Here is a 25,085-nt window from a genome sequence, read left to right as displayed (position 1 = left end):
TAATCTTGCTCTTCTCACACGAAGCTGTCAGTGATCAGTTGATCAGTGGCCGAAGTGAGCAGACGTTGTGACATTGATTTGAGCAGATTGCTTCAGAGTCTTTTGGATAATTTAGATGAAAGTTAATAAAGAATTCTGAGAGTTGGTGTGTTTCACAAGAACACAAGTTTTGTAAAACTGAAGGATCTCCTTCATGGATGTCACCAGCAGTCACAGCGGATCAGTCTTTGCCAGGCGATGCCAGATAACATTGATCCTGTGGAGGAGAGTCCATGAAGGGTGGACTTGTGCCGGTCCCCGGAGGCTGTGGATCCATTATGTGTTGTCTTAATCCAGTTCATTAGGCAGGACTTGAGCTTGCTGCTTTCAATCAGTGTGTCCTGAAGAGCAACACAACTCCTTCTCCAAGAGGATTTCCACTTAACCCTCAGGCACTGTTATTTAGTTATTTACCCAAATTTCTCCTCTTTATCTGGTCACTGTTTTCCCTAGAATTGAGCACAGTAAGATTCGATATAATGAAGTTGAAGTGTGTTGCATTTGATTTTAAGGATAAATGTCAATTCCCATAAAATAAAAAAAAAATACTATAATTCATATTATTTCAGCTTTTTGAGGTTTCCGTCAGAGCTTGTGTGATCTCGTAACCTGCAGAGCTATGCTTTGGAAGGAATGTGCTGTGGTGGAGTTACTCAAGGTCTGGTCGCCGGTTGGGGAGATAATCACAAGTTTCACCTTTTTTGTCCAGGTAGACAAAAGGTTGTCCTTCCTGTGGCTTTAAGGTTACACAGAGGAAAACATTGTGAGCGTTGTTTGTGCTGATGCATTTATTAGCAGCCGTTGTGAGATCGACTGAAGATTGGAAGAAGCTCCTGAGGTGAAGCGGCGGCCGTACTGCACTGTCGTGGTGAAGAGGGATCTGAGCTGTCTGTTTAAAGGTCGCTCTGCGTCCGTGTTCCCACCCATGAACTTTAGGTCACGACCAAACGAGTGACGTCTTGGACGCAAGCGGCTGAAATGGGTTTCCTCCAAAGAATGGCGGGCATCACTCTGTCTGATAGAGTTCAACCATCAAGTCCCTTCTCCTTTACACTGAGAGGAGCCAGTTGAGGTAGTTCATCTAATTAGGATGCCCCCCAGTTGCATCCGTTCAGAGGTTTTTCAGGCACATCTGACTGGGAGGAGGACCTGAGGTCGGCCCAGGACTTGCTGGAAAGATTGTGCCTGTGGTTTGGTCTGGGAGTGGCAGTGGCTTGAGGTTCTGCTGGGAGAAGTTGCATGTGCCGGAGATCTCTGGGCTTTTTTGCTCATCGTGCTGCCAAAAGAAAGATTGATAATGTTATACTTGGTACTGGAAGCACACACTGATGGGAACACACACAACCTGTGTTATCTTCTACCATTTCATCATACGTCGTGTAGATCAGAAAAATCCTCCCTTTGAAAACTCAATGCCAAGCAGTGAAAGCATTGATTTTCTCATCATCGTCCATTTGAAGACTATTTTTAGGCCATATTAAGATGGAATAGATGGACCAGCAGTGCTGGCCAGATGTTGGCCAGCACTGCTGGTCCATCTATTCCATCTTAATACAGCTGATTGAACTTCTGAGAATGACCCTGTGAAGCCTCCTTACGCTCTAATCTGCTCTATAAATCACAAGAGGACAGGTCTGGCTCTGAATCACGGCCCTCTGGAAGTGAACTGGGATAAATTGCCCAGACTTAGATATGCATGAGTATAATTACAACGAATAATTCAAGATGTTCGTTCCGGAAAATGATGAGGAATGGCGTTGTGGAACATCTGAGAAAGAAGAAGTGGTGAGAAGCTCTTGGCAAACTGATTAACAGCTTGTTTTTTTTTTTTATATATCAGTTATTGTCTGCATTATACTTTTTAGAGTTTAAACAAATTTGAAAAGGACAATTAACTTGAAAGAACTTGGAGGAGAAACTAAACTCAGACCAAATTCTGAGATTGTGTCTTTAGAATCAAGTTGTAAGTCGACATTTGTCCAGTTACAAAACCTTTGTCTTTAGAGAAAATTAAAGTGAGAAGAGTTGTAATGCAAACCCTAACAACCCCAAAACTTGCTCAAATATTTAGTTGTTCTTTCTGTTATTACCGACACATTAAGTCAAATTTCTTATGTCCTTTTTTTTTTTTTATTGTGAGTCAGTGCAGGTGTACAGATAGAAATCTCCTAAGTGGAAGCTGATGTGGACGGACACAAAGTGGATGTGGATGAATTAAACGCCCCCCAGTCAATCGGATAAACACACTGCCTCAAGCAGCTCCTTATAATGAACTGGGAACTGTACTGACTGTGGCTTTGGGGGAAATCAAAACCATTTGCTTTGGACTCATTCTGAGTTTTCTGAGCAGCATCTAGTGGCCGCTTAAAGAGCTGCAGCAAAAAATAATCCACAAATTGTGTTTGAGCTGGTAGAAACTCAACTTTATGCTTTGACGGTAAAACCACAAGTCGTCTCGTAGACGAGCATTCTCATGTAGGCCTTGTGAAATCTGGGCCAAAGAATATTAATGTAGGCCTTAATACTGTAGCTGTGAAATGGATTAATAGTTGCTGGTCATTTTGGGGACAAGTGTAGAAGATGGTGCACTATCATTGGCTTCTAGAAACTTGTGATGAGAGTCAAATAAATCTAATCTTTCTGTGTGAAACAGTTTGGTTAATTGGAGTAAACAGAGACGCTATAGTTCCAGTTCAGAAAGCAGACATCCACATAAATCTCTTATCATATCACGACAAGGCTGCCAACACCATTTGTCTGTCCTCTCCCTTGCAAATGTTCCCATTTTTGTGTACCCACACTTTGTCTCTCTCCCCGATCCCCTGCTCGACACAATATGCATCATGGGAGTAATCACATCAGCGCAGACCAGCCGCTGGTCGTCCCGAGCTGCCTGTTAAATGGAGCCCGCAGTGTGATTGAGACGAGCACTCTGACGCAGAGAGTATTTATAGACGAAAAGCCCGAAATACCGCGTAGGAGTGTCGTTACGCAATGCACTCGAAAGCAAACCCCGCCAAATGATAAACACACACATACATGTCAGTTTTCCATAGCTAACGAGATTATACAATTATAATAAATCAGGAGAGTTAATTGAGAAAGACAAATTAAGACTAATTTCAGTCATTCTGCTTTGCATTTCGTGTCCCCACACGCCCCTCAGAGCAGAACTTCTTTGAAATTATCACTGCTTTCGCAGATCCAGCATGCTGCATGGAAACATGTTTCGTTTCAGATAGCATGCTGTTAAGGTTGAAGAAAAGAGTTTTCACAATTGAAATACTTGTTTTTTCCCATCTTTTTTCCCTGTTTGAGCACTCCTCACTGATAAAATACATTTTACTGCCCTGTTGGGAGAGACTCAAGTTTCACACTCGGTCTGGAATGACAGACATTTTCGTTTATTGAGTCAGGAAAGTGGGTTGATACAGAAACGGTCCTCAAATACTTGGACTGCAAAACAGAATGGTTTTAGTCAACTGGCTGATTCAAAAGAAGTGTCGTGGTTTGAGCTGTTGCCTGACAGCCATATTGTTCCTGGTTTAAACTTGGTTTGAAAAGCAGGGTTCACGTTGGACCGATCAGGTCGAATACAGACTGATCGTGCACACGCACAATACTGTCGTAGTAAATAGTAAAAAGTAAAAAGTAAGCGTTTTTGTGGTCCTCTGTCTTTTTGAGTGTCTACATGTATGCAGACGTCTTCTCCTGGTACACTCCTCACTGTAAATCATCACTTTGACCTTGATCATTTGCTTTAATGTTTCACAGATCTGAATCTGTTTGGAATGCCACTCACTTCTTCGAAAAGCATCCAGCCGAATCTTATTACAGTCTTGTAGATAAAAGCATTTTTTTATGCCCAAATTTTCTCTTGTAGTGCACATGGAAAAGCTACTCAGTAACCCCGAGGCGTGAAGAGGGAGCTGGATTATCACAGCGTGCTGTCAGTATCTCCGCTTTGCCTCGTGTGCTGAGCGGATATTTATGACTCGGGCACACAGACGGATAACAAACCAAATGCAGCAGTGTTTTCTTGTATGTGACACAGCGTGTTTTGAGTCTCACGCCGACTTCTCAGCCTCACACATCGATCAAAAGTGCTCAGAGTTTTCATTTTCCCCAGACTGCGACTGGGGATCAATGCACGCTGCCACTACCACTAAAACAATGCCGGGTATCGAGCGGCCGTCTGAGGATGCAGACAGATGTGATGCAAACTCTATTTTTAGCAGGGTGCTCCCTTCAGAGGGAAAGGTTGTGGACAAGGCAGGAGGATGCACGTTTCCCTAAATATGGAGCGGGTTTTACAGTGGTTGCGTGAGCGTGACAACACAGCTTTTGAAGAGCATTCATCGAAAAGTGCTTGCTTGCCATCGCTGATGTTCAGAGCATGTGTCCGGTTGTGGTTTGACTACAAAAGCAAACAGCAGCACCCTCTAGTGGCCCGACATGATGTTTTCGGCTTCTGTGCCATTTTCGTGTATGTGGACATCGTTTCAAAATGTTGCCATGTAGACGTGAATCTTTTATGAAAATGATTTTCAATCGAAATGTTGTCGTGTAAACAGGAAATGAGGCCTGGCATTGAAATGGTTAAAACAGCTGCTTCCACTTGATTTATGCGCTCAGTGCATTACATAAAACACGATGTGAGAGGAACAAAGAAAATTAAGATGTTTATGTTACTGTGGGATGTGTGGAGTGAAAGTGTATTCCTTTTTTCACAATCCTGACCGATTCTAGCTCAAACTGTGCCCATTTCAATATCTGACACAATTTTTATCAGGTTATCAGTATTGGCTTTACAGCGGCAGGAAGAAATCCCCAAATGTTTCCCAATAAAGGGTTAAGTAACCTTCAGTGAGCCTGACATTTTCCAACTTTTGCCTTTAGAGCCTGACATAAAGATGACTTTTATGCACACTTCAATAGATTTCTTCGCGCTACATTATGTCTCTGAGCGGCGGCGTTCACTTTCATCAGCGTGTGTGAGAGTTTCTCGGATAAATGTCACCAAGCGCTTCAGAGCGCCGCTGCCAAAGTATTCCACTTTAAATCTGTCCTTTGACGCTTTCTCAACCCACGGCTCCATTTCTGAGACGGCCTCCCGCCAGCTTCTCCCACAGCTCGCATTCACACTACCCACTGCGCGGCTTTTTAGGAGGAAGTATGACTGAGTGAAACGATGCCACCTATGTTTTAGAGTCCAAAGAGGGGAGTTGATTCAGATGTGAGTGAGCAGAACTTGTCAAGGCTTCGAAAGTTGTTGGGTTTTATCTGTGTGCGCACACACACACATCCTACCCACGACTGTTTGACAGAAATTGTGTGGTTATAGAAGATGCACCTATTACCTGGCATAAACTAACCGGATGATGATGACACACTTTGATTGTATTTTATTCTCCGAAAGGTCACAAAGCGCCACGTCCACAGGCTGTTTTCACTTGTGCATAAGACACTACTTTGGCTCACTGATCCCGTTCGCCTTCTTCGTTCCTTTGCTGTACACGTTTTCTTTAGACCTCCCTGAGTAACCTTTAATTAGAGGTTGTGTGAGTGGCGCTTGGCTAAAAGTGTGTGTTTTATCTGCACACAGATGGGATGTTTGGGAGGTGTCACTCCGTTCCGGTGAAGGAGGTTTACACCTACGACGTGTCTCCGTCTGTGGTGCAACGCTTCAGGAAGCTGCTGGAGAAGCTGTCCAACAGAGGTACACACACACACACACACACACACACACACACACACACACACACACACACACACACACACACACACACACACACACACACCCTCTTTGAGAAGGATTTAGAGTTACAGGGAGAGGATGGAAACAGTTATTCACACTCACACAGACAGTCGAACTAGTTTAGTTATTATACTGTGTGTTTGCAAATGTGCACATCGGTCCATTTATATGAACAGATGCATTAAATGTGTGTTAATGAAAAGAAAAGTTACTGCCTTTACTTATCGATTTCTCACAAAAATGTGATTCCTTTTGCCACTTCTGAGCAGCGCACAGAATATATGCTGCTTTATAACAATCACAGCTGCAAAAAATAATAGCTCATTTAACTACGCTGGTAATGACAAGATGTATGAAAACACCATGATTAGAGCAAATATAATAATTTGTCATAATTGTGTCAAGCTGACCGACAACAACACGCTGGTGATGAATATAACCTACATGTACAATAAGCTCATCTTTTGTGGTATATTGTACAATATCTCAGTAAGACCTTTTTTATCTTTCTTTTACTTAATGAACTGTTTTTAGAGATAATTTGACCTCAACTTCGAATTTCTTTCTTTATTTCAGTCATGGTTTCAGACATGAACTTCTGGTTTACAGTTTTCTGTCGTGGCCCCTTTAAGAGATCTTTTCCTGTAGTGACGCAGCTTGCTGTTTTTTTTTTTTTTTACACTCGTCACATGATCCGCCTGTTCCTCCCAGAGAAAAGAAAGGGAGCCATTTAAAGACAGCATGGCGCAGCTGGACCAGGACATCTTATCTTGTTCGATCTGTCTGGATCTCCTGAAGGATCCGGTGACGATCCTCTGTGGGCACAGCTACTGCATGAAATGCATTCAAGACGCCTGGGTGGAGGATGGGAAGAAAAGCTTCAGCTGCCCTCAGTGCAGGCAGACCTTCACTCCCAGGCCGGTCCTGGTGAAAAACACCATTCTGGCAGCTTTGGTGGAAGAGCTGAAGAAGACTGGCCTCCAGGAGGACCCCTGCTATGCCGGATCTCAGGATGTGGCCTGCGACTTCTGCTCCGGGAGGAAAATGAAAGCATTGAAGTCCTGCCTGACGTGCTTGGTCTCTTTCTGTGACCTGCACGTTCGGCCTCACTACCAAGTGGCTCAGTTACAGAAACACAAGCTGGTGGATCCGTCCGAGAAGCTCCAGGAGAGCGTGTGCTCTCATCACGATGAGCCCATGAAGATGTTCTGCCGCACGGACGGGCAGTGTATCTGCTACCTCTGCTCCGTGGACGAGCACAAAGGCCACGACACAGTGTCGGTGGCAACAGAGAGGACGGACATGCAGAAGGAGGTCGGCGTTAGTCGGCAGAAAATCCAGCAGCGAATTCACGAGAGTAAGAACGTTCTGAAGGTTCTCCAGCAGGAGATGGAGGCCATCAATCACTCTGCCAAAAAAACGACAGAGGACACGGAGAAGATCTTCAAGCAGCTGATCGATTTCATCCACCAGAGGAGCTCGGATGTGAAGCGGCAGGTCAGATCCCAGCAGCAGACGGAACTGAGTCGAGTCCAGGAGCTCCAGGAGAAGCTGGAGCGGGAGATCGCCGAGCTGAAGAGGAAGGACGCCGGACTCGAGCAGATCTCGCAAACGGACGGCGATATCCAGTTTGTGCGGAGCTACCATTCGCTCTCGAGCGTCACCGAGTGTGTGGAATTACCGAGCATAAAAACTCGCCCTCTGCAATACTTCGAGGACGTGACCACAGCTGTGTCGGAGATCCGAGATAAGCTCAAGGATGTTCTGACTGAGAAGTGCTCAAAGATCACACGGACAGTGACTGAGGTGGACGCTCTCCTGTCCCAGCAAATGAGGACCAGAGAGGAGTTCTTACAGTACGCATGCGACGTCCGAATGAATCCAAACACGGCTCGTCCAGGACTGCTCATCTCTGACGGGGGACGTAAACTCACCACCAACGAGGCTTTTCAAGAGCTATTTTTTAATTCCTCTTCAAGGTTTATTCACACTTTTCAGGTCCTGAGTTGGAGAGCTCTGACCGGGCGCTGCTACTTTGAGGTGCAGTGGGACGCAATAGTGTCAATCGCTGTTTCATACAAAGACATCAAGAGACGAGGCGCCTACAACGAGTGTGTGTTCGGACACAACGACAAGTCCTGGGCTTTATATTGGCTGGGGAAATACGAATTCCGGCACAACGACGTCAGCGTTCCAATTCCGGGCAAGTCGTCCTTCAAAGTCGGCGTGTTCCTGGATCACAGGGCGGGAGTCGTGGCCTTCTATGACGTGAGCGACACCATGAGGCTCCTCCACAGGGCGCAGACCACCTTCACTCAGCCGCTGCACGTTGGAATCGGACTTCATTTCTCCGGGGGAGACAACGCAGAGATATGCGAGCTGGTCGGGCCGGAGTGAGCATGCCATGGCAGCACAACAAGATCTCCCCGTAAAACCCAGCACCTCGACACGGAAACTGAGCTGCTGGGTTTTATAAATGGACTCATCAAAAACCTACAAAGAGAAACACACAACTTTTATTTTTGTATTCAGCGAAGAACTGATTTGTCTCGTAAAGTTACTTTTATCTCATGTGATTCCTTTTCTCTGATTCTTTCCCCTCACCCCAACCGCCACCTCTGAGCCTGCCTCGGCAAAGGGTTCTTCCGTTTAAAAGGGAGTTTTTCCTTTCCAGAGTCGCCTTTGCTTGCTCATGTGGAGCCGTTGGCTTTTCTCTGTAAAGGTGCTAGTAATGACTGTGTTTGGTACTACGTACATAAATAAATGAATTGAATTGATCCTGTACAGCCCGATGCTGAACCTTCTCAGTGCACCATAAAGTCGGCGTGATTTTAAGATGATACTGCCAAAAAAATGGGAATTTTCTTTTTTGTTAAAAACCCATTGAATGTTTTGCAAGTAATTTATTGCAATTAATTGAGGATGACATTTTGAAGTTGTCTGCATATTTATTTAATTTCACCAACCAACAGCCAAGAATGTGAAGCCTTCCAATAATATAATGATTTTTAATTAACATTGTAACTAAGAAACTATGAGAGAAAAAAAATACAGCTATGATTGAGAAAGCGCTGTCTCTTTTCCTTTTTTTTTTTATAAAGAGCTGCTGTGAGCCCATGCCACCACCAGAGGGAGCCACAGACTTGAGTAAAATCCCAGTGGGAAGCTGTGACCATTGCATTCACTTTCATCATGCCAACTTGAGTTGAGCCTTTCATGCCTGCAGCCACTCTGGAGAAAAGACAGAACTGTGTCAAATAAAGTACACTCCTTGCTCCTTGCTCCACCTCCTTGAGGTGTTTTTGCCCCGGCTGTCTGCCGAAGCCATTAGGGAGGACAAAACTCTAAAGACGCTGAGGCATCTGCATTTCAGGCCCTGCCAGTCTGCTGAAAAGATAACAGTTTGTTCAGTTTGCAGCAAGAAGTCCACACTGAAGAAGTCACGTCCCGTGGAACAAACCCGGGGGCTTTTCAGGGCTTTACAAGAGAACGTCGGTAACACTGTGGGGCTTCAGTGAGGCGTCCTCAGGTTCCGTATAGTTCCTCATCATGCTGAAGTGAGGTAATGGTAAGAGAAGTGTACCTGCGTCTTGAGGTTTGCAGGTTCGAATCCCAACAGGCCATCTTAGGCGTCTCTGTCTCTGTGTTGATGTGGGAAGCAAACGTTAATGTTGGTAGTGTATTGCTCTCTGCATACTTGTGTATATAGTTTCACTAAAAAAAAAAGCAACCAATAGCACCAACTCGTGGCCTGGCATGCTATAATCGTTCTCAGCATTTCGTCCGTTTCCATGTAGACACATCGTTTTCAAAATGCTGCTGCTTAACGGTGAAGCTTTTCTAAAATGATCCTTTACGAGCTTTATTAACACTGCAGGCAGGACTATTAGATGGGCAGAAAGCTGTAAATTACCCACTTGGTGTTGGAGAGCTCGTCATTCACCCCTGCATTCATCTGCAGGGTCATGTTTTAACTCCGGGGGGGTTAGGCCCTCCTGCGGTGTGGTTGTGGCTCAGTCGGTTAAAGCGGTTCGATCCCTCATCTCCTTCCTCGCCGCTTGTGGAGGTGCCCTTGGGCAAGACACTGTGCACAGCACCTTACATGGCAGCCCCCCCACCAGCGGTGTGCGAGTGTGGTTGTATATGTGAGTCGGTGCATGTGACTGAGATGTGTTGTGCTATAAGTGAAAAGTCTTTAAAAGACTCCTGACCTTTGCACGGCAAACTAAAGCCTGTGGGGATGTAAAGCTTTTTGAAAAGCAACCTGACCAGGGTCACCGCTTCAGTTCGACCTCCCTGCGCCATCCTAGAGGGACTCCAGCAGCAGCAGACTGCTGATTTAATATGATCAGGCATTTGTTTACGGTGCCTGTGCAGTGTCCTTGATGTCGGTTCCATGTTGGCAACGTCGAGGTTTTCAGGTTTTCACATGTTGCTTCAAACAAAAGACGCAAACCCAAGAGAAGAAAACCGACGTTTCAGACCCTTATCACCTCCCGGCTGGATTACTGCCTATAGCACAGCTCTAGTCAAGACCATCTAACACGAGACTGAATCATTGCAATCTCAAGCATCTCAAGACCAGGACAAGACCAAGTCTTTAAGGGGCAGAGACAGAGTAGAAAGCAAGACCTTGAAAATAGGTTCTTGAGACCTGGACTGCTCTCAAGCACTACAACACTCTGTAGACCTGTCTGACGTTCCCAGTTCAGAACTGGACGGGCTCCTGTAGAAACTAGATTCAGCTTCAAGGATTTTTATCTTCCCCAAACTCTTTCAACTCATCTTCATCCACCTCCACTGGTTTCCAGTCAAAGCTCACATTGCCTAAAAACCTTTCTCTAGAATTGTCGTAGTGTTTCTGCAATTTAAGGCTGAATTTATAAGGTTCTGCAATATTGATCACTCAAATTCAACCAGCATCTTTCTGGATCATCTTTTTTTTTTCTTCTTCTTCTTTGTAGAAATACACCTCAAAACCTTCTGAGGAGCAGCCTCACAACTGTGAGAGCCTCTTCGTGGAACATCACTGGCAAAAATTGACATTTCTCTTTGAGCCTCATCAAAACAGTTTGATGGTAAATACCAGTCTGAGAGTAAACAGTGATTGAGTGGACGCTGTGCCGCTTCACGATCCACACATCCTTTTAATCCACCAAGCAGACTTTTCAGTGAAATGCCATTCCTGGTAGACACTGAAAAAATAGCGGCTGTGTAGGTTTTAAAGTGATAAAACTTCTGCTGGGTTCGCCTCCAAAAGGGAAACGATGATCGTCCTACCAATAGTTCAAGTAATAGCTTTTTTCCCCCCCATCCTTTTCTTCCGAGTGCCGGCGTGAGATGACTGACTTGTATTTCATGCTATATAAATAAAATTGAATTCCTCAGCTTTTTAAAACCAGAAAAAAATGTGGTTTTTATTCATGCCCAGGGTGTGATTTGTGATAAAAGCAGAAGAGCGGATGGCGCGACGGTATAACACATTGTATTGAAACACAAAGCCTCATTTCAACTTCATCTTTCATTAAAAATCTATACAATAAATCTATTGATCGTTGTTTTCAGTACTTTTCAGCACTTCTGCTGTTACCTGTTTTGCACACGTATCAGTACTTTGTCCAGAACTAATCTAAGTACATAATGGGATTACTGTCATCACCTGTGGTTGTTTGATAGTTTTGATGAAACGAGCACCAAACCAAAGGGCGGCTTCAATGTTTCATCCTTTGTTTGTAATTAGTGTGACTCCACTGAATGTCAAAGTTGGGGATTGGCCCTTTTTTTTTTTTGTTTTTTTTAGACAGAATGCAGATAAATCCTTCTGAAAACAAGAATATTAAGTGCAGTTGAGCTGACCCCACAGCTCCGACCTCTGACATGCAGTTTGTTTCTTTAGAAGTACAGGAGGTCCCGGCATAAAAAAAGGACCTTGAATCAACTCATTCTGTGAGCCACTATCACAAATTACACATGTTCCTCGAGGGGATTCACAATCTGTTGCGCGCCCAGCGTGCTCCCGCCCTCCTCCGTCTCCCACAATCCCGGGGTTTTCATCTCCCGTTGTAATTCGTGGCGGCCCTGTCACCGCCGACTCTCGGCTCTCCATTGAGATGTGAAGGCATCTGACCGTGTGCTCGCTCCCTCGGCCGGTCCTGTGCCGGGCTCGGCCTGTGAGAAGCAGAGAGGCTCTGAATATCCTGGCAGGGGCTCCGGCGTTTATTAACCTGTCGTGTCAGATGCCGTCTGTTCGCCCGCCGCTAACGCCCGTTTTCTCAGCCACTACGGCTTCCATTAAAGGCTCGGTTTTATGGTTCTTTGATGGCGAAAGCTGGCCCGACATGCTGCGCAGCTGTTAAAGAGAGGCTTGTGCCTGATTTGGTGGCAGTTGGGCTTGTAATTCATTTTGCGAGGGTGAAAAAGAAAAAGTGTCCGGGCACTGAAATGCTCCGTAATGAGAAGAGCTCATTTAATTAGATTCACTGCTGACCAAGGCAGAAGTGCAGATTCAGTAGTTGGAAAAAAAATGTGTTGGTTGACTGAGTGGTTGCATCTTGTGCTGCGCTTTAGTTCAGCAAACAAGCTGGTTTTCTATAGAAAAGCGCACAGAAGTATGAAACATTTAATTTTGTAGCACATAGCACACTTGGGATGCTTTAGGTGACTAATATCTCTGTTGAATACGCTAAAAATGAATCTAAAAAGAAAATTTAAGCCCAGAAAATCTCAAATTAGAAAATCTAAGTTTAATGTTTTAACAATTTTTGCAGTTCGCAATTGAAAATCAGACGTTCTCCACACTAAAACTCGCAATAATGGGACAGTAAAACCAGAATAAGTTGCTTTGTTTCAACAGTAAGCCAGTGATGCTCCTCATTCACAGCAGACTTTACCTTCGTAAGATCTGTCAGCTCCTCCGTCCCTTCATTGCCGAGCTTTCTACATTTTCCTTCCAGTTTGACTCAGCCTTTCATTTGCTTGGCGCCAGCCAGCTGATGTTCTCGCTCTCGTTCGCGTCCTCGGTGGAGGACCCACACCACATCTGGAGCCGCAGCCTGTATCGCCCCGATCTTTCGGCGACGTCATCGCTCATCTGCCAAACGCCTCGGCTCGTGCGGCGCTCTGCGCAGTGCGGCCATATTTCCGGTAACATTTCGTTCCGCCACCCCATCTGGTGCTGGCGCCTGCTGCTCTGTTCACTTGCCAAAAAGCTGTGTTTGGATGCATGTTAAGCATAAGAAACAGACGTGAGCGCCCGAGCAGCTCATCAAACTTGTCCTTTTGTACACTTGCTGAAACGCAAAGAGATTTTTTTTTTTTTTCTTGGGAGGGGGTTGAGTTTTGGTTGCTGGTGCCGATACTCAACACGCGCCAAGTCCAGCAAATCCACTGGATTGTGAGAACCTGATTCATGTAAGAACCCTCTGAAGAGATTGAGAGACAAAAATACCTAATCAGTCTACCTCACTGAAGACTAGTCTTGCTCAAGGACACGTTGACACACAGGGGGATCAAACCATTTTTCATCTATTTTATTCCAGTTCAACTCTTGTATATGTTCAGCAAACACTGCTGTCATGTAAATGGACAACCAAAACGCTACGAAGGTTTCAAATGTTTAGTTAAAAACTGTGTTTAATCAACTGTTTGACTTAAATAAGTCTAAACAAGGAGTCGTTAATCTTAATCCAGCACACATTTTTAAAATTGCGGGAGACATTACAAGTGTATCGACATGCCGGCTTTGACCCCTGACCTCTCACACTTGGGGAAAAAGTCAGTCATTCAATGCGACCTCCGCTGGAGTGAGCGCCCCGTGGAATGAGAGGAACGGTTCTGGAGGCTGGTGTGACTGAACCGTGCTGGTTTCTGTTTAATCACCGAGCCAGTCACCTGCTCGCCGAAAGTCTCCAAGGACGCGCCGCTGTTGCCTCGTCTCCTCCGCTAATGAGTGACCTAATTCGTTTGGGGAAAACACTGCACGCTCCGCAGTTTCTCGCCCTTCGTTCTCAACCCTTCCCGCCGCTTATCAGCCGGGTTTTCTCATGCGCGACGCTCGCCGTCTCTCAAGTGTTTCTTCTGCGTTGGGAGTCTGTTCTTTTCCGCCGGCGTGAACGTGGAGAGGTTTGATGCTGTGCTGAAGGTTTGCTGCGTGATTGTCTTGCAGGCCTGACCTGGGAGGACGACACCACCCAGCAGGTTCTGGCCAAGGAGTTATCCAAACTGAGGAGGATCCCCTACAGGCAGCAGCAGCAGCAGAATGGGGCTTTCTACAGCGCCGACAGCAGGTCCCGGCTTTATTCACTCTCTGCTCCGGATTAATGGTTCAAGGCATTTCATTCACAACTGAATATGTGATCTTTGCTCTCAGGCTTGATTAAAAATCCACAAATATTGCCTGTTTATAACTTTAGTGGTTAACCACCCTCTTGAACAGAGTTAAGTAAGCAGTGAGATTGAAAAGAGAATGTTGAGTTAACCAGATCTTCAACAACAGTTGAACTCAGTTTATCAAGATTATCAGCAGTTTGTGAGAAAACCGAAATCTTGACATCTTTACAGAGATGTGATAAAATCTCCTAGCTGTAAGTGTTATCATTTTTGTTTCATATGATTGTATAAATGCCAGAAAGTTCTAGTCTGAGTACATCATTTTTTTTTTTTAGCCTTCCAGTACTTTTAGTTGTTTGAGTTCACCCCAGACCAGTATTGTTTTTGGCAGCCAGTTTAGTTTTAGTCTTTTGGACAAAAATGCTAATAATTTCACTAATATTTTAGTAATTTCTTTATGTGATATTTTTAAGTCGACAAAAACTCAAAACAGTTTTCATCAAGTTAGGAACAATTAGGAATAATAAATTAATTTAGGTCAATAAGTATTGTAAATTAGGCTCAGTGATGACAGATTGTAAAAAGTGGTGCAATTCATTAAACACTTGAATATTTGAATGCTTTTGTATAATAACCAGATTCCTTTCCAGATTGAAGCTGCCATGTTGTACTTCACTGGGCAGAAACCTTTTATCTCTATATTTCATCTCAAGTTTTTTTCCATCAGATACAGTTTTAATCCATTAACAGAAAGAAAAGCTCCACACAGCAGAAAACCTGTGAAAATTCTGAACCTTTGTAGACATGATTTCCAAAACTGTGAATAAAGTTTTCCAAGAAACACACATTGGTAAGTTAAATAGCTGACGCAGGATCAGTCAGTCATGTAATTCCAGTTCTTATCTCTAGGTGGTGTAGTGAGTAACTCCTCAGTCCAGCTGAAACTGGCTGAACAGTCACTAAAATGAAGAAAATCATGAAAAACTCGCATGTTGTGAATCAGACTTTAAGTGAGGATCATTCAGCTACAGATACTTGAGTGTAATTTCTCCTTCTGTTCCCCGTCCTGCAGGCCGGCAGCCGAGGCCATGGACCCGGCAGACCAGCGGGTGAAGCCGGTGGAGGAGGAGCTGAACAGGAACCTGCAGACGTACCTCCAACGCCTCGGCCTCCTTCCCAAGACGCCTTCCGCCTCCAGTCTGAGCGCGCCTGGCAAGGTCAGAGATCTCTGCTTCTCTGTCGCTCTATTGTAATGCAGTTTGTGCATGTTTAATAGGTTTTGTATGTATTGAAGCATGTGCGTTTCTAAAAGGGCCTGTAAACATCCCCCCTCTCCACCTCAGTTCATACGGACCTCTCAATCAGCTGAGAAAATACGTGGGTTTTTTTTGCCCTCAGCATCGACTGTGTGCTCTTATGTCTGCTGTCTGATGGTGGAAAATACCTTGTTTACAGGTCATTGAAAGTGTGCACACAGCAGATATGTTGCATGCATTAGGATTGTTTGCAGCATACAAATAGGATTTGTGTGTGCAAAAGTGTTTTTTTGAGGCATAAAAGCACATTTGTGAGCACACAATGAAATGGAATAAAAAAAAAAAAAAAACGACACACAAATGAATTTCAGTGCACTGATGCAAGTCAAAACACACTTTGCTATAATAGCCCCATAGCAATTGTGTATTTTGAAATTTGTAAGTTTCAAAGCACAATGAAGGCTTGACATCTGAGCCAGATTTTTTTTTTTTTTTTTTTTTTGCCTGGTATTTCAAAAAGTCTTCTTTCAACTTCTTTAGAGATTTTATTCACTTTCCTCTGTTTACAAGTCCTCAGACACCCCGTTTTGTTTTGGTCGTGTGCAGATTTGAATTTTGTCTGCTTAATTTTCCTGTTCTCTCCACTCACATATTTGAACTTTGCACTCAATATGTGGCGCTCAAACTCATGTCGTCATGGTTTTTTAATGCAACGCATCTCCACGAATCTTCTGCCGCACTTCGCTCGGCTCGAGCTCAGCCCTCTGATGGAAGTGAAGCTTAAGACCTTACTTTCATAAAGCTTTTAATTAACATTTTGATTATTCATTCTTTTATTGCTTTATGTACTTTGCCTATTTATTGTAACAGTTTTATAGAACATTATTGTATGTTTTATGGAAGTGGTTCTTAATTTATTCAGCATTTTTCTTCACAGTTTTTATTCTTCTATAATACTCTTGATCTACATTTTATCTCCCATTTTAGTGTTTGAGTTTGCGTGGAGTTTTATTTTAGGATTATTTTTTCATTATCTTGCTTTGTAAGCAAAGGTTAGTTGTTTGGATTCACCAGTCAACTCAAAATGCAGTTTTTTCCACCTGAGGACGCCTCAAACACGCACAGGCTTAACATGCGAGCTCTCCACTTAAAGGACCACGATCCGTATCCAGACTCACACTCGGATTGTTCCAGCTGTGAGGCGAGAGGGCAAGAGGGCCAGCCACACCACACTTCTAAAACTTCCACAACTTTTCCCTCCAGTAGTTCTCAGTCTGAAAGAACAAATTTGAAGGTTTCTTTTTTTTTTTTTTCACCTCAGTGCTCACACACACACTCACACACACACTCACACACTGCTGCCTCCCTCTGCTCTCTAACTGATGGCTTCTCCCAGCTTGACTGTTGAGAGCGAAATAATACCAGCCGAGAGTTCAGGAGTTCATCGCTTTAATTAATAACTCACGACTCCACCGTGTCCCTCCCGCCACATCTGCGGAGGCCCTCCCCTCCCCCCCCCCCTCCCTCCTCCCACCGGAGGCGGGGGTGTGCGGGGGCTGCGGACAGTACCGAGGACTCGGAGAGTACCCCGACTGAGTGCAGCCTGCAGGCGATGCTCGGGGGGCTCGTGGCCCTTTTCCAACCCGCCTCACCTGGTTGGTGGGAGTGAAAAAAGAAGCAGCAGGAGGACCGGAGGGGGCCCTCAGAGGGGCCCCTCCGAGGGGCACAGGCGGCACAGACCCAACCAAGTGTCGTGACGCACCCAGTAAAGATACCGGTGACAAATACCACCAGGGGCCCTCCGCACGTCCAAATCATGGAGACGTGTGACGGCAGTGCGAGGAGCCGTTTCTCCCGGTATTGTTATGATAATGTTACCGTTGCGCAGGCTTTTGCCATCGCTGCACTCCGAGGTGGGCGTTAATGGAGTCGGCACTGACAGTTTGCTTTTGTTGTGGCTGATGGATCTGTTAATATCACCGCATCAGTGGATTAATAACTTGTTCAACAAAAAAATGGGCTTTTTTTTTAATGTCGGTAATTAATTTGTTAAAATGAAGGCTTTCATATTCAAGCTTTTGCTTTTTGCATCCAGATTCTTTTCACTCATCTAACAAGATGACAAAAAAGTCTGACAGATTTTAGTTATGTAAAAGATGTTGACGCAGAAGTATCCTGTCTGTTCACATTTTAAGTGCATTTTTTTTTAAAACCTAATTTAAGTTCAGGGTTGTGTTGAACTTCTTATTCAACAAGGAGACGATTTCACTAAATCCTTATTTTGTTTACTGAAGTACAGAAAGAAACTTTACATTCTGGCATTTTTTTTAATACTTTGACAGTTTACATTTTGGCAGAAGGAAAATCACAGCAGATGTGATACTGGTGTATAAAAAACCTGCAGCGACAGTGTTTGCAGACGTTTTGCTCCAGCTCCGCAGTCGTTTGCATTCCCGTCACGTTCATACAGTTTCTCCTGAGCCGCACAGCCGTATCTCCCTTCGTGATTTCGAGCACATTGTTTCACTTTTGAATGGCTGCAGAGCAGGTGGGGCATTTGTCTTGATTCCTGCAGCTGCGAAAAGCCCAATTCTGCATGACGCCTGCTTTTTTCTGTTGTTTTTGTTTCATATCTCTAAAGGCATGGGGTGCAATTTGTGCCATTATCAGACCGAGGAGGGAGTGAAATGCCTTAACAGCACAATTCATGTCATTATTATGGTGAAAAGTCTTTGCTTCACCAGAAGCTGCGATTTTTAAACTGTTTATTTAGTTTCTATGAACAGTTTTATTATTTTTTTCACAATTTTGCAAACAGTCTTTTATGTAAATTCCCATTTAGTAGCAATGTTTTATTTTCCAGCTTGTGCAAAGACAACACATTTTACAGCACATGACACTTTTATGTGTGAAATATTCAAGAAAATCTCAAATACTTTTACATATTCTGTCATTTTCGAAGCCAGCCAGACAGAATAAAGGGTACAGTAAGGTTAGTGTAAACCTTTAAGTGCAGCAGTTGCAGACTATGTGAGATAATAGTTATCTTGGTTTTCTATTTTTATCCAAAGTAACCAAAACTCATCGGTCTTGTAATTCTGCTTTATACCACAAGAGGGTGTATTGAGGAGTCAGAATATAGTAGCAATTAACATCCTCAGATTCAGAAGAATCCGTAGAAATCTACAGGAAACACAACAATAACTGCAAATTGTGAACTGAATGCTAAAGTTACTTACTAGTGGAGAGTATAGCTGTAAGTTAAAGTAAATTATATTTTTCCGTCTGAGGACAGACTCAATACACCATCTAGTGGCTTGAAATGATATTATAAGCTCCAAATGTGTGCCTTGATGTACTTTTATATGCTTGTTTTGCTCTGTGACACTTTTTTTTATAAGTGTAGGTTATACAAATAAACTTAAAATCCATAGTTCTGCATATTAAGCACTTAAATTTTGAAATACGTCCATAGAAAGCTTTCACTTAATGTTTTTTTTTTCTTTTGGGGCAATCTCTCAATCAGTTTTGTCACGACAGGATTTTCTTTGTTTTAATTCTCTTCGAATGAATTTTTGTTTAATTTCACCATCGAATTCTACCATCTTGTTTGAATAAACTATGTACCTGAGAAAAAGTTTAACAAGTTGGCTCATTTGGATCTTCCCTCTCATTAGAGGAGAAAAAAAGTCAAAAAATCAGAAAAAAATGAACTTTTCAGAGTAGGTGCAGTGTGTGAACTTTATGTGGCTGTGTTTTCCAGAGCGAGCGCTTCCAGTCGGGCATCCCTGCAGACTTTTACCGCTCCAAGGCCCAGACGGCTCCTCAGAAGTCTTCTCCCTCCGGCTTCTCGTCTCTGTCGTCCTTCCAGCCTGTGCAGAAGCAGCGACCTCCAGACATCCAGCTCCTGGCCTCGCAGGCTGACGGTGACCTTCTCCTGGCTGCCCTCAGGCAGTATCTCTCCGGGCGTCTGTCCCTGCACGGCGGGGGGGTCGCCCCCTCCGAGCAGGAGGCCCCCTCCCTGCGCCTCCGGCCGCTCTACGGCAACGGCATCGAGAATCCGGGGCCGAAATCCCGGCTGCTGAAGACGGGCAGACCTCAGGCGGCTCCGGCCAAGGAGCCCCTCAGCTCTGTGGACGGTATGTTTTTCGCACGCATTTCTCATTTTCCTGCCTGTTTGTGGAAATCCCTCTGTTGCATTTATTTGAAAAACAGTCCAAATCGCTCTCTCACTGCTGAGCTCGATGCAGGATCACAGCGTCTCAGGGTAAATGATGTCAAACTAGCTTGTGTGGCCGTGGGTCAAGGGTCAACCTCAGGTACCCTTTCAGCTGTGGTTTCAAACCTGCAAACCTTCAAAACTTCCACGTTCATGTTTTGAGCTCTGAATTCTGAAATAAGAGTGATTTTGCTCATTTTTACTCAATAAGGTGATTTTATTTTATGTTTTTGATCCAGAGTAGCTTTTTTTTTCCCACTCATTTTGAAATGTCACTCAAGTGAAACAAAGAAAAAAGCTTTTTATTCTTCCATTAAACCTGTGTTTCAGTGATTTAGTGCCCCATAAGGGATCAATGGCTTTGTGACTAATTATGAACAGTCTCCAAATGATTGATCTAAATGAGAGAAGCAACACAGTAAACTAGCTAATGTGACTTTGTTCTTTGGTTTAAATGAATGTTTTTGGCCCCTTTGATGCTTGCGTTTGGTAAAAAGTCACAATCGTGAAACTTTTTCTTTTCACCTGTTTGTTTAAAAAATAGGAAGAAATCTGAGTTTTTCCTGAAATGTCGGCTGCAGCAGGTCGGTCAGCTCATTTTGCCGCCAGATGCCGTTGCATTGCAATGTGGCGCAGGCGGAGCTCTCTAAACCCCAACTGCCACACGACGGCGCCGTTAGTGCCGCTGCCCCGTCCGGGACCCCAGCTGGGCCCCCACCTGCAGCGGAGCAGCGCTGTCATTGAAATGAATGAGGAAGCTAATTTTCTTTTTTTTATATATATATGGGGCTGCAGACGTTCGAAACACAGACTGTTGGCTGCGGCCGCATTATCGTCCGCCTGCATGCAGTCAGGTACGGTTCGCACGACGGTAGACGGAAGCGGAGTTAGCAGAGGGAGCAATTTCACCATAACCTCCAATAAATAGTTTTTACGGGGCTTTCAGAGGTCGGTTGTACTGGTTGGAGTTGTGTGAGCATTTAAACTTGCAGTGGCTCGGAATTCCAGGTTATTTGGAATAAAACGGCAGATGATAAAACGGTAAAGTGTCAACAGGACATCAAAGTGTTTTTACCCCTTCATTTCCTTGTGCATAGAACTTTTTTCATATCTGTAATTTTGATAGATCCACATATACTTTTATAGTGTGATAAACCTTCATCTCCCCCGCAGAGAGGTTCATCGAGAAGGTCCTGAAGAACGTCGGCAGGCAACACGTCGACGTGGACAACCTGACGCCGCACGACGTGGACCAGCTGTCCAGGCTCATCGCAGACGCCCTGCAGGTGGTGGACCGGGACCAGGGACCCGACAGGGGCCGCCTGACCGGGATCAGGGGACCCGGACCGAGAGACGTGGCCGTGGACGGCGAGGCGGCGGCGGCGGAGGAGGAGGAGGAGGAGGATGAGGAGGAGGAGAGGCTGCCGGAGAAGGCGCCCACTCTGAAGCCACAGGAGAGCTCTCCTGCTGCGATGGCGGCGCTTCAAGGTAAATTTATAGAGACTCATTTTGTGTGTTTTTTACATAATTAAAGTATCGAGCCAACTCTGGAAAGCACGGCTGTAGTACATACATCATCGTGTAGGCGGCATTAAACAAAAAGAGCTTACAAGAGCGCGACACAAAAATCAATGCGGGAATAAATAAACATCCGGCTCGCTTTTAATGGCGCTTTGTCCTCCGAGGACACTCAGACTGAAAATGTTTACACAATGAGTCAAAGTGCTTCACAACACTCGAAAACATCAGAGTGTGGGAGGATGAGCCCTCGTCCCTACAATTACCGATATATGATGAAATGTCCTTCAGATTGAAATGTATTATTAATAGCTTTTAGGCACCATAAAAAGTTCATATTTGGCCAACATACTGCTTCTCCTGTGTATTGGAGATAAATCCCTAATCTATTAGCAATGATTCCAGTTCAAAGTGTGTCTTAACAAAAGAGTAAACGACTTTACCTTGGAGTTATTAATTATTTCTTTTCAGAATGCTTCTTCTCTTTCAAACCAGGAATATGAAAGAAATTCCACATTGTCGATACAATTTTCTGAGTGCCATAAACAAAAGTTGTGGTTTAGCCTGTTATGTAATTCGCATATTTCATTTCAAATAACAAAATTAATTTAATTTTTTTTAGGATTTCAATAATTTTGTCTGGGTATTATCCTTGTATCATGATGTCTTTTTTAAAAAAAATGCGAGAAGTTCACGTCCACGCTTCGATCCAACAGCTTTTTTAAACCTGAAACGTTCCATCCACTGGGTCTCAGCTGTTTCATGCATTTGTAAGCAGCTCTCCGCGCCGAGCTTTTTTACCACACAATAATGCATCAATATGAGAAAAACTTCCCATGTTCGATTCCGAAAAGAAAAAAAAAAAATGTGCGAGTATACATACATAAAGTGAATGATTCAATAAAAAAGAATGTACTTTTGGAAGAAAAATAAAGTGTCCTTGAGAATTTTGGAGAGAAGACTCTCAGTTCATGACGTCAAATTAACACAACGGCTCCTTTTTGTCCCGTTCTATTGCTCGGCTGTGACGGATGAATACATGTTCTCTCTCTTCCCGGCAGATACAGAGGAGCCGAATGTGAAGGACAAGGTGAGTGGTGGCTTCTCGCCGTGAAAGGAGGAGGAAACTGAAATGTCAGAGCGAAGGTTGACGTTACAAGCAATTATGTAATGCTGTGCGTGGGGAAGGAGATGAACCCCTCCGCTTTTATCAAGAACTTTAAAAATGGCGTTTGACAGGAGCCGTTTCATAATGGAAATGTTCTGAGATTTCAGCAGCGAGTTTTGTATTCATGTGAGACGGGGACGAGAAAGTTTGGAGACTTTCATGCACACCAAAAATGTTTAATTTCATTTTTTTTTTTGTTACCATGGTTTTAAGAAATGATTAATTCAGCTGAAAAGCCTGATTGTTTTCCTTTTTTTGTGAGATGAGCAGAGGAGTGAATTGTATGGTCTATAGCTATTCGCTCTTAATTGAAGTTTTAGTTTTTGATACATGGCATATCCTCTGTGCCATGATTAAGAAAAGCTTTCAAGTTTACATATTAAAGGATATGGTTTCCCCTGAACTGGAACGTTTTTGACAGTCCTGATCTAAACTCTTCACTGTAAAGATACAAATGACAAAGTAAAAAACTAGATGTGTTGCTTTGCAAATTAAGAAAGTAGAACTTAAACAGAACATATAGATTGTCACTTAATGCCAGACTGGATCATATTTGCTCTTGTTTTAGCTTCATCTGTTGGTTTGGTTTATAATTTTAAATAGCAAATTAATTCTGTCATCATGAGTTAATTTTTTAAAGTAACATTTTTAATTTCTTATTAAGCTAAATATTTTAACCTTCACTTTTCTTTTAATCAGTAATAAATTCAAATAATTTCTCTAGCAACAGAGTTCTGTCTGAGTTTTTACGTCTAATGTGAGGCTTTTTTTTCCCCCTGTATTTCCCGTAATTGTTCTTTTTGAGAAGCCAGAAAAGTTTCGTAATCAAACCTTGAGGCTGCAGTTTGGCTCGTTTCTACATGTATTTACGCTCTGATTTACCCGCCCAGCTGAGTGTTGCTGAATTCAGCCTACAGGCTGAGTAAACCTGCAACCTACAGAGTAAACACACTGAAAGAGCTCCAGCCACTCCGACATCTAGTGATCAGTCGACCGTTTGTCATTCTTTTAAAGATTAACTTTGTTGCATGCATTTCTGTGGAAGTGGCTGCAGAGAGGGATTGATCCACTGACTGAATCAGATGGTTTTCATGTTGTGAATAAACTTGTACATCGATCTGAAGAGCTTTTTTTTTTCTCTTCATGTGACTCGTCCGTCAGGCCGACAGCGGAAACCTCTTCGCCAAGCTCCTCGCCTACCTCGACAAAACCCCCTTCTCGGGCCCGACGGCGGAGAGGGAGCGGTACGACGTCGCCGTGGAGACGGCCCCGGCCGAGCCGGTGGGGCTGGAGAACGTGCAGAGCCGTACGAGCGCCGGCGCCGGCGTGACGGTGCAGAAGAAGGACGCCACGCAGTCGGTGGAGGAGGTGGCGGAGGTGGCCGGCTGGATCAAGGAGGTGGCGCCCCCGCCCGCCTCGCTGGTGTACGACAAGCCTCACAAGAAGACGATGCACGTCCCCGAGCTGCAGCTGGACGTGAAGGCCGGCAGGAAGAAGGCGGACGACGACGTCTTCGGCTACGTGATCACAGACTCAGAGTGAGTACCGAAGGTGGAAGAATGAGCAATATTGACTTTAACTGTGGAAAGGAAGCAAAAAAATGAAAAGCATCAATATCAAACAGCCTCTTTCTTTCCTTTCAATAAGCCCAGAGGTTACAGTCACCAACTATTCCCTCCAATGACCAAGAAGAGCAAATGTTTCTAAGGCTGGCTCATTTTTTAGAAAGATGAGGTTTATTCAGGGCAGACCAAGTCCCTGCTGCTCACAGATTGAGCTTCGCTGCGGTAAAAGACTAAAGATAAGAAGAAAAGACATGATGAAGTAACATAATGCGTCCACACAGATCCTACAATGAGAACGTCAGGATGCTTCACAACCAGCCTTCAGTCTTCGTACAATATCATGAGAATTATTCTGTAAAATTTTACTCTTCGTCATCAAAATTTGAAAACATTCACGTGATGGCCTGATAAATCTCTAAATGCATTAAATTATGTCCGTTTCATAATGCCTATTTTTATGTTATAAATGTTTTGGTTGCTTTCACAAAATCAACGTGATTGAATGTTTTTAATCTCATTTTGAAATCAGAAAAGTTGAAGGGGAGTTTTTCTTCATAGTTTGAAAGAATAGTTGAAATATAGACAGAAAAAATGTAATTTTGAAAAACCAACAATGGACTGAACATCTCGTATACAGCACAAAAACAGATATCAAATGCAACAAAACTTTAAATAAAGCAAATACAGTAAAATGGCTAAAAATGGTGAATTGGCTAAGAATCAGTGGTGTAGTCCAGGGTGTATGCCGTATACCCGCTTATTTTTGAGTCAGCAATATGGCCGCCGTCGAGGGCTGACTAAGAGTTTTCCCACTTCTCCAGGAAACACAAATTAATTCCAGTTCCACCTACACACACCAAAGTATATAAAAGCAGTTCAAAGCTGTATGTTGTGTTTGTCAAGGTTTCCCTCCTCAGCCCTCACGCCCGGTCCTGCAGTACCGCTTTGTACCAAAAGGTGGTGTAAAGAGTCACTTTAGCAACTCGTCATTTGTTAAAAGAAAGTGCCGAAAAGTCTTTTTTTTTTTTTTTAAATGCTGTTTGAGAAATGCTGAAAGTCCTCTGACATTTGGAGCAGACGGACACTTCAGTTGCACGTCAGGTACCAATTCACACCAGGCTGAAAAAAATAGAGCTTTTTTTTTTTCTTACCGAGAGGAAAAAAAAAAAAGAAGACTGTGTGTGTGAGTGTGTGTCTACAATACATGACTTTTTTTTTTTTTCCTTTGTTTTGA

General features: G+C 43.8%; 2 protein-coding genes across 2 annotated transcripts in view; both read left to right on the top strand.

Annotated features, from left to right (window-relative positions):
• Window positions 1-25,085, top strand: part of LOC115405962 (receptor-type tyrosine-protein phosphatase N2-like) — a 184,160-nt gene that overhangs the window by 13,043 nt on the left and 146,032 nt on the right. Inside the window, exons 3-9 of the mRNA XM_030115780.1 lie at window positions 5,645-5,758; window positions 13,962-14,082; window positions 15,198-15,342; window positions 19,145-19,520; window positions 20,774-21,088; window positions 22,177-22,208; window positions 23,448-23,824. Coding sequence (XP_029971640.1) covers window positions 5,645-5,758; window positions 13,962-14,082; window positions 15,198-15,342; window positions 19,145-19,520; window positions 20,774-21,088; window positions 22,177-22,208; window positions 23,448-23,824 — 1,480 coding nt within the window. The remainder of the gene's footprint in view (window positions 1-5,644; window positions 5,759-13,961; window positions 14,083-15,197; window positions 15,343-19,144; window positions 19,521-20,773; window positions 21,089-22,176; window positions 22,209-23,447; window positions 23,825-25,085) is intronic.
• On the top strand, window positions 6,525-9,063 carry LOC115405963 (tripartite motif-containing protein 16-like). The gene has a single exon (XM_030115781.1). The coding sequence runs from the start codon at window positions 6,539-6,541 to the stop codon at window positions 8,192-8,194; it is 1,656 nt and encodes a 551-aa protein (XP_029971641.1). The 5' UTR covers window positions 6,525-6,538; the 3' UTR covers window positions 8,195-9,063.

This window comes from Salarias fasciatus, chromosome 18, assembly GCF_902148845.1.
Source record: "Salarias fasciatus chromosome 18, fSalaFa1.1, whole genome shotgun sequence".
Classification (NCBI taxonomy): domain Eukaryota; kingdom Metazoa; phylum Chordata; class Actinopteri; order Blenniiformes; family Blenniidae; genus Salarias; species Salarias fasciatus.
This window is presented reverse-complemented; position numbering and strand designations above follow the sequence as displayed.